General features: G+C 36.1%; 3 protein-coding genes across 7 annotated transcripts; 2 read left to right on the top strand and 1 right to left on the bottom strand.

Moving 5' to 3' along the window:
* Positions 1-124: 124 nt before the first annotated feature.
* Positions 125-2,731, bottom strand: emg1 (EMG1 N1-specific pseudouridine methyltransferase). Its single transcript, XM_044116926.1, has 5 exons — positions 2,546-2,731; positions 2,335-2,436; positions 1,911-2,052; positions 929-1,134; positions 125-843 (listed from the first exon to the last, which is right to left on the bottom strand). Exons 1-5 carry the CDS (start codon positions 2,690-2,692, stop codon positions 730-732), a joined length of 711 nt encoding a protein of 236 aa, XP_043972861.1. The 5' UTR covers positions 2,693-2,731; the 3' UTR covers positions 125-729.
* A 153-nt stretch (positions 2,732-2,884) lies between these two features.
* On the top strand, positions 2,885-9,514 carry nop2 (NOP2 nucleolar protein homolog (yeast)). Of its 3 annotated transcripts, none has more exons than XM_044116918.1 (16): positions 2,885-2,989; positions 4,025-4,155; positions 4,253-4,295; positions 4,376-4,440; positions 5,414-5,706; positions 6,101-6,320; positions 6,407-6,606; positions 6,702-6,791; positions 7,212-7,299; positions 7,409-7,549; positions 7,625-7,764; positions 7,883-7,972; positions 8,082-8,204; positions 8,578-8,675; positions 8,776-8,912; positions 9,001-9,514. In XM_044116918.1, the coding sequence occupies exons 2-16, from the start codon at positions 4,047-4,049 to the stop codon at positions 9,429-9,431; spliced, it is 2,268 nt and encodes a 755-aa protein (XP_043972853.1). In that variant the 5' UTR covers positions 2,885-2,989; positions 4,025-4,046; the 3' UTR covers positions 9,432-9,514. The 3 variants fall into 3 exon arrangements, with proteins under 3 accessions (XP_043972853.1, XP_043972850.1, XP_043972851.1); XM_044116915.1 differs by having other exon boundaries at positions 2,888-2,989; positions 4,032-4,155; XM_044116916.1 differs by lacking the exon at positions 2,885-2,989 and adding an exon at positions 3,085-3,235.
* An 845-nt stretch (positions 9,515-10,359) lies between these two features.
* ing4 (inhibitor of growth family, member 4) lies at positions 10,360-15,461 on the top strand. Of its 3 annotated transcripts, XM_044116914.1 has the most exons (9): positions 10,426-10,464; positions 10,553-10,601; positions 10,915-10,986; positions 11,775-11,941; positions 12,056-12,170; positions 12,287-12,398; positions 12,490-12,634; positions 14,593-14,654; positions 14,761-15,461. In XM_044116914.1, exons 3-9 carry the CDS (start codon positions 10,959-10,961, stop codon positions 14,798-14,800), a joined length of 669 nt encoding a protein of 222 aa, XP_043972849.1. In that variant the 5' UTR covers positions 10,426-10,464; positions 10,553-10,601; positions 10,915-10,958; the 3' UTR covers positions 14,801-15,461. The 3 variants fall into 3 exon arrangements, with proteins under 3 accessions (XP_043972848.1, XP_043972847.1, XP_043972849.1); XM_044116913.1 differs by lacking the exon at positions 10,553-10,601 and having other exon boundaries at positions 10,360-10,464; positions 12,290-12,398; XM_044116912.1 differs by lacking the exon at positions 10,553-10,601 and having other exon boundaries at positions 10,360-10,464.
* Positions 15,462-15,466: the final 5 nt, after the last annotated feature.

Raw genomic sequence — 15,466 nt, 5'->3', positions numbered from 1 at the left:
CTTTGTTTCTTTAACTGTGTTGAATGAAAACTTTTCATCCGTTTATTTTCCATTAATTACTGATATAAAGATGTTATAACTGCTTTGTTTCGGATTGTAATAAAAAGAAAAGAAACACCTTTTCCTAAAAATACATTTTAATTTATACTTTGTGTTACACATATTGGTACAAAAGAAGGCTTTTTCAAAGGATAATCTATTAGGTACAGAAGTAACCATAAGGTCCAATAAAAGTCATAATCATGGAGGAAAAAAACACAGATTCATAGAGAATTCCTTTACAGCCAATTTAGTATCAATTATGAGGTTAACAAGCAGCACTGAAACGCACCATCCTGACTCATCTCCATGTGTGGCTGCAGAAAACGTTTGAAATTTACAATGGAGGTGCAGGAGCACTGAACTGAATAGAGGAGAAATCATAGCCACTTTAAAGTAGAAAACAAAACTTCTCCAATCCAAAGAATCATCTCATTATAATAAACAAATATTTTTTGTTATCTGGAAACAATATAAAAATTATCCCATTATGTTGACATAATGATTTATGTTTTCACATTTCTGATCTTGAGAAAACAAAACAAAAATAATATTTATGTGGGAGCAGGCGCTCTCTGCTTCCTGTAGTTGTGGCAACGTTCAGCATTTGTTCCAGTAAATCTGGTTCATTGTAACCAGAACCATGTAATTACAGCTGTTTCCTTTCAGCAGTTTATTGTAATCCGTTTGTCACAGGACGCCCCACACCTCCTCAAAGGCGGAGCATATTTTGGCACAGGTCAGAGCTGCAGAGAGGGGGTAGTTACTTATAGAGACTGTCTGCTCGGTGTAGTCCACATTCACCTGAGGGCAAAAAAAACCCAACACTGGTTATATTGAGAAATTATTTGAAACCACGAAACAAGAACTATATGTATCATCTCCTCACCGAACCATGTGCAAACGCTCCGATCACCACTGCTGCAGGGCCCTCTGGAACCACGGTCCGAGCATTTACAGCCTCCCCAGCGGAGAAGGACATGCCGATGCGGGGGCAGCCGGGGGGCAGGTGGTCAGACACTGGATTTTTAATCATCTTCAGCAGCTTCTGAGGACCGTCAGCGGCTCTAACGCTCAGTTTGTGCAGCAGCTGAACTTTGGTGTTAGAGAGAGAAGAAATAGTCAAAGAGATGGAGAAAAAAACCTGGCTATGCATAAAAAGGACATTGCAAAAGTCGTTATTCCTCTTCAACTATTCAATACTTTGTTACATTATGACTACAACCTTTAGTGTACTTTAGGTTAGATTAGACAAAACTTTATTATTAATCCCTCATAAAAGTTCCTCTATGAAATTTAGTTTCCAGCGAAAACTTTATGTGTTTGGCCAATACAAAGAAGGGAACAACTGTGAGGTGGAAGGGATAGATGATTTCCAGCAGTTTGACAAATAGAAGAAATAATAATGAAAAACACATGACAGTCACTTTTATTAAGTTCCCTTTAATCTAATAAATCTCAACATCAAATGTTAAAAGATTTTCTTCATAAATTCTCCGATTAAGGGAGTCAATCTGAGTGTAATCTTGTGATCTCAACATGAATCCAGCTGCTCTGTGAAGGCCCTAGAGCATGAATCACACAATCAGCCAATAGGCCAATGGTAACTCTGGAGGAGCGGTAAAGATCCACAGCTCGGTTGGGAAAATCTGTCAGCAGGAAAACTATCAGTGATTCATGTCACAAATCTCACAGCGATTGAGAAGTGGCACAAAGGGTTTTATTAAAAGAGAACCTTAAGAAGCTCCATATGCACTTTGCCAAACATCATCTAGCGAACACAGTTAATATAAGAAATCTCAATGTAAAAGTAGATTAATGGAACTTAATACTTTTGCAAGCCACTGTAGACAACAAAAAAGAAACAATACCCATTAAACCACAGAAGCGGGTGAAGGTTCTGGGGATGCGGGTCTGTGGGTTGATCTCTATGAGGGCGTTTTTCTCAGTGTGGATGTAAACCTGCAACAGGCCTGCCCTGTTCAGCGGACTGTCCATCAGCATAAGCAGACACTGAAATGAATGGACAGATAGTTTTCAGAAAACTTAATCAGGCAGATACTGTAAGAAAAGTAAAAATACACAACCACGCACAAAAAATCAAAAATAAAAATAATACCAAGGATTATGAAAAAAAGTAGTAATTTCACATATCTGAGAATAAGTGGGGAAAGCATTGGAATTCATTTCATTTCTATAATAATTCAGAGTAAATTATTATAGAAATAGTAATTTCTATAATAAATTATTAAAGATGGAAAACGCTTCACAAACTGATGTAAGGTTTGTGTTTACCTGATGTGTGATGTCTGGTCTTATGTGTCCCGGATCTCTTCCATTTTTGATGATCATGTTTTTGTGCTGATCGCAGTTTAACAACTCAAATGTTTTACCAACCTGTAAGACAGAAACCAAACAGCAACAAACAGAGATCAGAGTTTAATCCTCTCAGCATTAGCTGTTCACAGATGTTGGTTTGTAATTAAGAGCAGCGTTATTCTCTAACCTTCACAGTTTCTAACGATGCTCCCTCCAGAATAACAATGAGCCTTCTTTCAGCCATTCGATCCTGGAGGTTGATTTTGCCTGTTTTTGCTGCTTTTGGTTCATATTCATCCAAATGTTCCAGACCACGCTTCTTTCCAGATGCCATGACTCCTTTTGTTAGTCGCAGAAAGATGACGTCATTAAAGAAAACGCATTGAGGTATTTTTTTTAAATTATACAGTTACAACGTAAAGTAATGCATTTACATAAGCTAATCTGTTTCTTTTTACATAAATGATGTCTGAGAACATTTACCATTTTGTTTAAATAAAACCAAAATATTTTAATGCGGCGCAAGATTAGTACGTCATTTTGGTGCGCCGGATATTCTCCAGCAACGTGTTGAAGAAAATTTCACGTGTGGAAACCTGAAAGTCTGAAGTCAAAAAGCGTCAATTAGTGGGTGAGTATTTGAGTATTATGTAGTTAAGCTTGTCTGTGAAGCCAGAAAAAAAAAACAACAATAACGTTTTCGTAACTGAAACATTTTAAATTGCCAACTGGGTACGCTGAAGCAGGTCTTGTTTTATAAAAGGCTCATTATTTTATAACCAGATTCGTTTGTCCCTGTGCAGCTTAGTGCTAACTTGCTCGTCAGATAATTTTACAGCTTCATAGATGTATATCTTTTAGGAAACAAAATAATCGAGTAAGTAACGCAAGCTTTTACTGCCTGTATCTACATACGACCTTTTGCCTAACCCTTTTACATAAATGCTCCCATGTCTGCCATGTATTATCTTCAGTCGTTGATTGTCTTGTTTCCATAAGCCATGTTTCTGAACCTATTATTATAAACAGAGGCTTTTTGGCACTTTTGTTAGTAAAGTTTGCCATCAGCTTTAGCTGGCCAAGGTGGGGGTATGTTAGTAGTTTTTAATTCAGTCTTATTTAATTATTTGTATTTTAAATCCAACAGTTCTCATACTTACACTTCCCTCTGTAATATTAATAGTTTATAAATAGGATCATTAGACTTTTAGAAATCACTGTTTTTACTAAACATACAGGTGCAGTATATATTTACTTGTGGTGTAATATTTTTATTACTGAAGGATTTGTACTACCAATTGTTTTTACTTTAACAACAACCTGTGCATATGTACATTACTTCATCACCATGACAGCATGTTATTTGCCACAATTATTTTTGAAGGATGTTCATTCACTGATAAATTAAATAGTGTCCACTGTACTGTCAGGAAACTCAACAGGACTATTATTTATTTCCATGTTCTTATTGGTCAAAACTAATTAGAGCCACAGTAGAGGGTTTATAGAGCAGATTGTGACTCCAGAGCTGAGGGCTACGTTGTAATGGAGGCCTCTCTATGTCAGACTCGGTATGATATGTAGGGTATTAATAATGTTCACTAATTTATTGTTAGGGCAAGGAGTGGTAGTAGTGACTTAATTTTCTCTGCTTCTTTGTTTTGAGGTTGTAGCTGAGAGTTGGAGTCATGGGTCGGAAGCTTGATCCCACCAACAAGGTGAAGAGGGGGCCGGGTAAGAAAGCCAGAAAGCAGCAGGGCGCAGATGTTGAGTTGGCCAACTTCATAGATACAGAAGGTAAGTATCTTTTTTCTGATACTTAATGAAAACAAAAGCACAGACTGTTTGCTTCTTTTACTGCCGGTTGTGTATAACGGTTGTATTGTCTTTGCAGAAGATGCAGGACCAAAACGTTTGTCAAGTAGAGCCAGAAAAAGGTAACAGGTGGACTGCTAAGTCAGCTTTAAATACAGCCACAGTGTTTGCAAGGTGTTTGGTAACGTCTGCATTTTTTCAGAGCTGCTAAGAGAGTTGAGAACCTGAAAAAGCCAGAAAATGTTGCTGAGAAACAACCAAAAAAAGGTAAGCACATCAATCTGAACCAATGTTCATGACATGTTTTAGAAATGACAGTAAATCTGTCACCACAAGCAACATTTTAAATGTGCCTTTGGATTAATGGTACACAAAGTAAAATATTTTTGGTTCTGTCCACGTTAATGTACTTGCCCCTGTGTTTTCACTTCTCATCCACGTGGAAACTCTATTACTATTGCAAAAAAAAAAAAAAACAACAAAAAAAACATTTTGTAATAGTTTCTTGCTCACATCTGTTTATTCTTTACTGTAATAAATTTTTTTCAGTTTTATTTTGAGGTTTATTGGAAAGAGTCATGGATGTGACAGATGTCAAACTTTCAGGAGCAAAAAAAAAAAAGGTTTTCAATACATTTTGTGTTGAAATAGTCATATTGGATGTCATACTCTGCCTGGTGACCTACAACCTTCCCAGTGTTCAATGTTCTGACTTCAGTTGGTGATCTCAATAAATTTGATTTCTGAGTACAAACATTAGGCAACAAATAATACAGACATTTTAAGGGAAATGTGGCTGAAGCTATACTAGGCAAAAGATAAAAAACACTTTTCCTGCTCACATTTTGTATATTTGACATCCAAGCAACACAGCTTTGATTTCGCATTATCGCTACCTGTCAGCTGTGCTTAAATACAATCCCACATACCTAGTTGAAAGATTAAAAATGACAAATATCTGTTTTGATTAAAAAATAACTACAGAATGGGGTAATTATTTCCTACTTTACATATAAGAATGTTTTTTTTTTTAAACAAGAACATTTTTATGCATGCTTAGAATAATAAAGAAATTCTTTGATCGAAAAATAATCCTAGATTCTTGTTCACTACAGAATTTTAAATCAATGTGTTCTGTACTTGAACATTTATAGAAGTGGTTTTTGTATGTTTCTTAAAGGCTGTCGCCATCTGTCTGAAATTTTAATTGAAAATATGTGCTCATTATTTCTGTCCAAAGGATACAGTGATGACAACAGTAAATGGTTGAAACCTACAAAGAGGAAGCGCAAAATGGATGAACCTGAAAGTGAGGATGACAGCGAGGAGATGTGGGAAGATGAGGAGGAGGAAGAGGAAGAGCAGGTGCTTCTGCCGAAGAAGGGAGGAAAAAAACAAGAAAAGAAAAGTGCAGATTTGGAATTAAAAAACCTGGAAGAAGAAGAAGAAGATGATGATGATGAAATGGTTGACGACTATGGTGCAGAAGATGATGGCAGTGGACAGGAAGAGGAGGACAGTGATGGAGATGATGTATGTTATCTGACTAATCTCTCATTTTTTTAAATTGATTTAAAAGTTGGCCTATAAAAAGCTTCTGTTTAGTGTAGCCAGTCCACTATGATAGAAATTAACCATTCTGCAGTGTTTGAATGTCACTTTAAGTTTACTCATTCTTTTTGTTAATGTAAGACTTTTTCATTTTCATCTGAATTTCTTCTTTTTAGCTTTTCAGGAAGATTGTGAAAGTCTGCAGGTTTTGTTTTATTTCCTTTCAGAAGTTTGTCAAACGTCACAGTTGAAATTTAAATTAGTCCTCAGGCCATTCGATCAGAAGTCTACCGTAACTCTGCTCCGGAATGATTAGATTTTATAATTGTGGCAAAAATATTAAATTAACTTAATTTGTTGATTTGATCCACTTCAGCTTCTTCCAATTGAACGTGCCGCCAAAAAAGAGAAAAAACTGAAGGAATCCATGGGTCTAAGCAGTGATGATGATAATGAAGAGGATGAAGAGGAGGATGACGATGGTGATGAGAAGCATGAATCAGATTCTGACATGGACGAGGAGGAAACAATCCAAACTAATGTGGATGATTTTGATACCTTCCGGCTTCCCTCTGCTGAGGAGAGTGAGAAGGAGGGTGAGTCTGTTGTTAAAATCTGACAGCAAATCATCAGGAAATGTTCTGCAAATGACCAAACCTTCATCTCTGACCTTTGTTTTCAGGTGCCCTGTCTCTGGACCTGAAGACAGTCCATCAGAGAATAAAGGACAACATTGATGTCCTCTGTAATTTCTCAGCAAAAAGGGAGGAGGGGAAAGCCAGAGTGGATTATCTCTCTCTTCTGAAGAAAGACCTTTGTACTTATTATAGCTACAATGAATTCCTCATTGAGAAATTAATGGACCTCTTCCCTCTCTCAGAGGTCAGTTTGTTTGTTTTGCATCCACGAATCTATGATTCACTGAAAGGTTATGGGTGGCAGCTTGAAAAATAAGTAATTTTTGTTGCTTTCGGCAGCTTGTTGACTTCCTGGAAGCCAATGAAATTCAGAGACCGGTCACAATTCGAACCAACACGCTGAAAACAAGGAGGCGGGACCTAGCACAGGTAACTACTCCGGACTCTTTAGAGTATGACAGTGTCAATATCAAGCTTTTTATATATTACTGTCCCTATATATATATATATATATATATATATGTGTGTATGTCCCTAACCACAGTCTCTTCCCTCTTTTTCCCAGACTTTTATATCTATGCATTCCTAGTATGAATGCTTTTGTAAGCCAAAAGATTTTTTTTATCTGGGCAGCTTTTCAGATTTAATTTATTTACACACATCTGCTGAATACAGACTTTGATTATAGTTAGGATACATTTTGGAAAAGACAAAGATTTAAACAAAAATCTGAAGCTATTTTGGTAATGTATGCAATACAGCAGGTACTGGTGTGTTTTTTTTTTTTATTCAATTTGAAATAAATGACATAATTTTAACTTGGATCATTTTGTATTTGTTCTTGTTTAGGCTCTGATCAACAGAGGAGTCAACCTGGACCCACTGGGGAAATGGTCCAAAGTGGGTTTGGTCATCTATGACTCCTCAGTACCTATCGGTACGTTTCTCTTCAACATGTTAACTCTAATTTTAGCCTGATTTTTTTTTTTACAGAGAAGCATATTTCAGCTGCCAGAGTTTTGATATCATGCTTTGTTTGAATCCAGGTGCGACCCCGGAGTATCTGGCCGGTCATTACATGCTGCAGGGAGCCTCCAGCTTTCTTCCTGTTATGGCGCTCTCTCCACAGGAGGGGGAGCTGGTGCTGGACATGAGCTCGGCTCCTGGAGGAAAGACCTCCTATATGGGTAAGATATATTACTCTTATGCCTGCAAATTATGTTTTGAGAGCTAGATGTTGAAGTGAATGTTCCTCCGTTTAGCTCAGCTGATGAGAAACACAGGAGTGATCGTAGCTAATGATGCTAATGCTGAAAGACTGAAGAGCGTGGTGGGAAACCTTCACCGCCTTGGGGTCACTAACTCTGTGGTCAGCAATTACGATGGCAGGCAGTTCCCAAAGGTAACTTAATTTCAGATGTTCATTTGCAAGACATAAATAAAAACTATTTTATTGGTTTAAATAAATGTCACGACCGTATCGTTTATAGTTTACTGAACTATGGAGGTTTTTGCCACAGGTAATGGGAGGGTTTGACAGAGTGCTGCTTGATGCACCATGCTCAGGCACAGGAGTTATTGCAAAAGATCCAGCTGTAAAGACCAGTAAGGTGAAACATCACAGCTTGTCTCCGCCCATTGATCTACAGATACCCTCTTAGTTAAAATTTCCTTGCGCATTAAAACATCTCTTCCCTCTAAACTTGTTTTTTTGATTAGGATGAGCCAGATATTCTGCGCTCTGCTCATTTGCAAAAAGAACTGCTTCTATCAGCTATCGACTCCGTGAATGCAACGTCTTCTACTGGAGGATACCTGGTCTACTGCACATGCTCAATAATGGTATGTGTTAGCACAAAATGAGGTTTAGTCAGGACTGCAGTGAAGCTGATGTCTGAATTATTATTATAAAAAACATTGCAGTCTATTCACCTTAACATCATCTGAACAATTATATGAAATCAACAATTTATGGAGCAAAAGCACAAAATCTTACTAAATAGTTTTAGTCTAGTTTCTAGTGCAAATATCTTTGTTTTGGCTTATTTCAAGAGTACTTAATTACAAGTAACTTTTCATAAAGATATAGAAGCTTGTTTAAAGTAAATGATTAATTTAATAATGATAAAAGCATCCCACTATTATGCTCATTTCATTTGTGTGGATGTTTGTCTTGATTTAAGCTATGATAGTAACCACGTCTGTCTCCAACCAGGTGGAGGAGAATGAGTGGGTGGTGGACTACGCTTTGAAGAAAAGGAATATTAAGCTCGTCCCAACCGGACTTGATTTTGGGAAGGAAGGCTTCACCAGGTAGTGAAAGTTAACTAATTTGTTTCCGGAGAGTATACCCATTTACTGACTGATAAACACTGTGATCATTAAGCAGAAAAACATTTTATGTCCTCCGTAGTTTCAAGAAATTTAGATTCCATCCCTCCCTGCAACTCACCCGTCGTTTTTACCCACATTCCCACAACATGGATGGATTTTTTGTGGCCAAATTTAAGAAGTTCTCTAATGTAATCCCTTCAGCTTCAGTTGGGAAAGGTAACTCTCTCTCAAATCTGAGTCCAGATTGAAATGTTTTCTCTGTTTAATGTTATGATTGCATAACTTTTTCTGCTGGTAATTACAGAAGACGAGACAACAGAAGCTTCTGAGGCAGCAGAAGTTACAGACTCTCCGAAAGATAAACCGTCCAAAAGCAAAGCAGCTAATCACACTGCGCCAGCAAAGACAGATGCCCTAAAGCAAAATACCAAAACTAATGGAGCAGCAGCTAAAAAACCAGCAAACATCAAGATAAAAGGACAACAGGGCTCTCAAACTGGACCAAAGAAGGCAAAGATTGCCAAAATGGATGGAGAGACTGTGAAGGGAGCCCAGGCAAAGAACCCTGCAAAGAAGACTCCTGTCCAGACAACCGTATCAAAAACTGTCAAAAAAGATGGAAGTAGATTTGAGAAAAAGCAAACCAAAAAGGGGAAATCACCCTTGAAGATGAAGAACAGGATGGGAAAGAATAAATTCAAAAAGATGAAGCACAAGTTTCAAAAAAACAAATAATGTTTGACATGTGAGCAGTGAAACATTTCAGATTACAAAGAAATTTTGTAGAGTCCGATTAAATACCTGACTCCCTTTCTCTACATTGAAATATTCTTTGGGTCAATGTTATCTGTTTCTGAGTAACGTGTTAAATATGGCTATATGCTGATAGATTTGATTTTACTGTTTATTTCTGTTTTATCTGATCTATAACATTGTAGGTTTATTGCAGGTGAATGTAACCTCCATGAAATAATAAATGTTTTAAGACTTCAAATTTTTTTAGTTAACTGGTTTTAATTGTTTGATTTTAATCACTTTAATCTTCAAGAAAATACATTTCTTGAGGAGTAACAAGAGAATATATGTAAGTTAATTTCGGATTATATAAAATTAAGTTGAAAAAGTTTTTATGGACAAATTTAGTTTGAAAGATTCCTGTCGTTAATTCACTGGAGAGAGGAGGTATTTATTTATATATTTATTTTGGATATCACAAACTTCGGTTCCTTTCTCATATCAGACTATTAACAGTTGAAGTAAAGTATCATACATTCAACATTTTTGCTCATGGCTTAAGTACACGGGCTGCTATTTTGGCCCAAAGGAGTACAGAAAAAAATCGAGAACTTTATTTAGAATTTAAGTAATTATAATGAAGAACTTAATAGGTTGACTATAGAGATATTAATGTAAGCTTTACTGCAGCTCATGTCTTTGGTAGAATTTAACTGCAAAGCAAAAAATTATACCTTTAACCAAAGAGTATTAAAACGCTACTACTTCAATTGATAAGAAATTGTATTTGCAATTAATTTATTTTAAAAATGTGTACTGTAATTTGAGCTCCACGCATGTTAAAAATATTATTCTCATCTTTGTTTAATTTCTGAAGGGGGATGGTGAACACATTAGACATAAAGCATACGAAGATGAATTTTTTTTTCTTAAAAAGTCTTGGAAATCTAATTGGTCCTTTTCGAAACGGAAACTGCCTTGTTTACCTTTTCCAAGATGGCGGCGGGGATGTATTTGGAGCATTATTTGGACAGTAAGCTATAAATAACGCCTTGAAGCTGTTTGCACGTGTACAATTTAATTTAGTCAATTAATTGTTTGCATTTAATTATGCCCCGCAGTTCATGTCTATTTATTAGATGGAGGAAAACGAGTAACCACTTTCTAACGGTCAGTCTTTTTAGGCTCTGTCTATTTCCTGGAAAAGCGCTTTGTAGCGAAGCTAAAATGCTGCTGGATATCTCATAGTACATGCAATGTTTCAATACTTAATGTCGATGTACTTTGGTTCTTTTAACCCGCAAAATCATCCGTATGTTTGGTATTTGTTGAACAAATTCAGAATGCAAAAGAAATTGCATTTCACGTACAACATTAAGCTAGCTACCACAATCGCATTGTTTTTTTCGGTTTGTTTGATTGTGGCGATTGTGCAATTACACTGATATGTTTTTATCTTTCCCCACCATCTTCATCTATCCAGGCATTGAAAATCTTCCCTTCGAGCTGCAGAGGAACTTTAATTTGATGAGAGATCTCGATCAACGTACAGAAGGTGGGAATAAATAAAATTGAGTGTTTGTCACGTATATTCATGAGGTATCCATTCTTCAAGCATCATTGATCTATAAATGTTCCTGAATTTTATTTTAGATCCCACCAGTCATATAAATGATGGTTTCTACTAAACTTACCTTAACTTAAAAAAAAAATATATATATATATATATATATATATATATATATATATATATATAGATATATATATATATATATATATATATATATGAAAACCAACTGATTATTTTTATTTTTTATTTTGTGAATTGAAGTTACGGTGCTTTACAAAGGTTTTCGTACTCCTTGAACTTTTCATATTTTATGTTTTGTTGGGATTTTGTGTGACATACAAAGTGCAACATCCTTGTGAAATTGAAGCAAATGGATACAATTTGTTTTCAACAAAGTGTCTTGGATCTGTTCCACATTTATTTTCAAATCTCAATTGAAATTGCACATCAAAAATGAATGTGCTGAAGACTTGTGTTTGCTACATACTATTCTGACACCCCTAAATAAAACCCAATAGAACCAATTGCAGAAGTCGCTTAATTTGTAAATTGAGTCCACCTGTGTGTAATTTAATGTCAGTATAAATCTTGCTGTTTTTTTAGAGGCCCCAGCAGTTTGCTAGAGAATATTAGTGAACAAACTGCATCATGAAGACCAAAGAACGCACAAGACACGACAAGTTTTCTGCACATCAAATGGCTTTTACTTTATGTGAGCATTTCTAAAAGTTAAATAAAAGGACTAATAAAAAACTTATGCTTATTTCATCTAGACCTAAAAGGACAGATTGACTCTCTGGCTAAAGAATACACCTCCAACGCCCGGACTCTCTCCTCTGATCAAAAACTGTCCCTACTGAGGCAGATCCAGCAGTCCTACAGTAAATGCAAGGAGTTTGGAGATGACAAGGTGCAGCTGGCTATGCAGACCTATGAAATGGTTGGTACATCTCATATAATCTTAATATTCTGCATACATATGTTCTAGACCTTAAACATTTCAAAATTATACACCACATTATCAGTGGGCTGATAAGTTCATTTTTTTCTACAGGTCGACAAACACATCCGACGCCTCGACACAGACTTGGCTCGGTTTGAAGCTGACCTGAAGGAGAAACAGATTGAGAGCACAGACTACGATTCCACCTCCAGTAAGGGAAAGAAAGGTATGTGTTTGCTTTCTATTTTCTCTGTATGTGCTTTGTTTTATTTTTGTTTTGACGACTTGTACAGTTTTTACAAATCTGCTTTGTGTAACACTGAAGCGTTTATGTAATTCCAGTAGACACCAGACAGAAGGAGAAGAAGACCGCCAAAACAAGATCTAAAGTGAAGAGCTCAGACGAAGATGGAAGTCCCAAGAGCGCACAGAAGAAAGTCAAACTTTTTCAGCAGTATGTTTTTATATCTTGTCATGATCGTGCGTAGGTTTTAATGGTAAAAGAACACTGGTGTTATATATTTTTTTCTCCTTCATTTGATCAGAGGGGAATTCAATGCCCCTGCCTCCAACTTTGGCAACGTGCACCCATCTGATGTGCTGGACATGCCTGTGGATCCCAATGAGCCCACCTACTGTTTGTGTCATCAGGTGTCTTATGGCGAGATGATTGGCTGTGACAACACCGATGTGAGTTGTTTTGTTTTATTTTTTATTTTAATTGGCAAACAAAACAATAGCTTAACTTACGACCTTATTTCACATGTGTTTATGTGCAAACTAAGCATTATTTGTTCATGTTGCATTTTTGCTGTGAATTTCCGAATTATTAACTCAAGAACTCAAAAGACAGTAGTTTCTGCACTTGTATTTCTCTTAGTTGGTGATCATGAACAGTTTTCAAAAATCAGCAAAATGCAAATAGCTTAGATGAATCCAAGACATGCAGCCCAAGAAATGATCAAAAACCCTGTACTGCCTTTTAACTTTGAGTCCTTCTACCCTCTGATATTACTTTTTATATTTCTAAAACTTTGTCAGAGGCCAATGTTTTGTGCTCTGCCACTCATTTTATATTCTTTATGCACCTTGGTCAAGCATGTACAACTTACTGTATGCATGACTTTCTATGGTGTTTACAGCACTTGTGAACACCATCTCATGTGCCATAGTTTTCTGATGCCCATAGTTTCAGAACTTTTTTCTTTAATTAATGTAACCCAAACTGAAAAAAATAGTTAAACTATTGTGGAGGGAAAATGGATAATATATGACTAAAATGAGGTGGTTATGTGTGCACACCCTTAAGCTAATTAATCACTAATTGAGTCACCTTTTGATTTTTATCCCAGTAGACTCTTGTTGGGTTTTTGTCTACCAGGATGGAACATCTTAACTTGGTATTATTTACATACTTTGCAAAAATACTCCAATGCTGTCAAAGACATCCTTTCTCAGATGAATTAAGATTTGCCTTAAGATTTTAACAGAGATTTGTTTATGGAGGTAAATTAACATTTCAATGAAACAGAATTACTTCCATGAACCTATAGCTGATTCTGTTGCAGTCAAACTCCTCCACCAATTGTATATAAACTATCCCATTGAGAATTTTCTTACTAAATAAAGGTATTATTTACTTAGGCTGTTTTTTAGTCACATAATGATTAAATGAAGCGACTGCAAAAGCAGATTAAAAATGGAAGTGTTTTATTCCAGCAGTTCCTCATCCACGATAAAACTAAATGTACTTTTAAAATCATAGCACTTTGTGAGTTGAGATTAGGAATTCACATTTCACTTTTGTGTACACATCTAATATGCTAGTTCACATGGGGCACAAATACAATCTATTCTAAATTTGCTCTTGCATTTTACAGCAGCACCCACCCTATCTGTGTAAAATATGTTCCCACGGCCATGGAGTTTTCCCTAAATCTAGGCAGGCTTGGTTTTCCAGTTTTCCTAACACCCTACTCTGTAGCCCAGTCATGTGAGGAATGTTGGCGTCGTTGCTGCACCACTTTGTACACTTTGTAATAATCTCAGCTGAGTGATACTTTTCGATAAAGCGGTCCGTCTCATTGTGTATCTTTTTGCACACCACGGCTCTTGCTGTGAGATGTGACTAAGGAAATGTTAAAGTAAAATACATGTAGAAGATCTGTGTCTTTTTATTTATTTATTTTTCTAGGTTAATTAGAGTTCATTTGAAACATTACTCATATTTAACATAATTTTCAATATGTTGGTTAGTTCTGAAAAAACAGAACATTTTGTGTACATTTCTGCACCTTTGTTGTTTTCTACTTCGATGTTTACTTTTTACATTTTAGGTCAGTTTTAGGGTGGAAAACGTCCTGAAATGATCTAAAAATTATTTGTTTTGGTCCCATTGTTTACATCATGCAATTAAACAGGAGTGCATATTATTCCTAGATCTAAATCTCAAAATGATAAGCCTGAAACTTTCAGGCCCATGCCTCATCATCATTTCAGGACTGCAGAAGAGAAAACAGTTTGATGGCAGCTTTGATTGCGGGCTTTGAACATTCAGTTCTTGATAGTGTCTTTTGAAAAGCTTGGTTTTGTCAAAGTGGTTAGTTTGTGCTACAATAGTGTATTTGGATTTTTCTTTTCTTTTTCAGTGCTCCATTGAGTGGTTCCATTTCGCATGTGTGGGCTTAACAACCAAACCACGTGGAAAATGGTGAGAAAGCCTAAATTGATTGTCATTGGTGTGCGCAGCAGCACAAGTGTTTTTAAAATTATTACAGCTCCCTTTAGCCACCTCAATATTTATTCCCCCCCTGCAGGTACTGCCCTCGCTGCTCTCAAGACAGAAAGAGAAAGTGATTCACCTGGTCACTCTGGAACAAAACACAGAGAAAAAGTTTTCTTCATTTTTGTTTGACATCTTTGTTTTACATTTGGTGCTTTAGTCTTTGGTTTACGTCCTTGCCTTGGTCTGATGCAGTGTGTGAAGGAGCCAGACGGTTACAAATGTGTTTAAGTTTGTTTTTTTAATGCATAACAGTTTTTAGTTTTTATTTAGTTATCTTTGGTGCTCTTATTGTGACTTTTTCATATATATAATTTTGTCCGCATAACTAATAAACACTACAGCTGCTCCATCTGGGTTAGTAGTTGTAGCTCTGATATACAATACTGTATTCACATGATATTCACATGGACAAGTGAGAAATTTCTATATATTAATGAAAATCAGCCTTGAATGGTTTTGTTTTTTGTATTGTTAATTTGCCCTTGTTTAAAATTGAAACACTATTTTTAGATACATTAATAAGACAAAACTTGCTTTGTGACACAGCATTAGATATATATGTGGTAGTGAATTAACCCATTTTAATTTAACATTTTTTTATTTGACTGCTGCATAGAATTTAAACTACATTCTTGAAAAGTATTGTCATTTCTGTAGCTGAGATATTGGTGCCGGGGTGAGGGGATGATAGGGCTGTCAATCATTTCAATACAGCCACTACCTCAAAAAACAGTCCT

The sequence above is a fragment of the Gambusia affinis genome, linkage group LG05 (assembly GCF_019740435.1).
Source record: "Gambusia affinis linkage group LG05, SWU_Gaff_1.0, whole genome shotgun sequence".
Lineage (NCBI taxonomy): Eukaryota > Metazoa > Chordata > Actinopteri > Cyprinodontiformes > Poeciliidae > Gambusia > Gambusia affinis.
The sequence above is the reverse complement of the archived record's forward strand: the minus strand, read 5'-3'. Positions and strand labels throughout refer to the sequence as shown.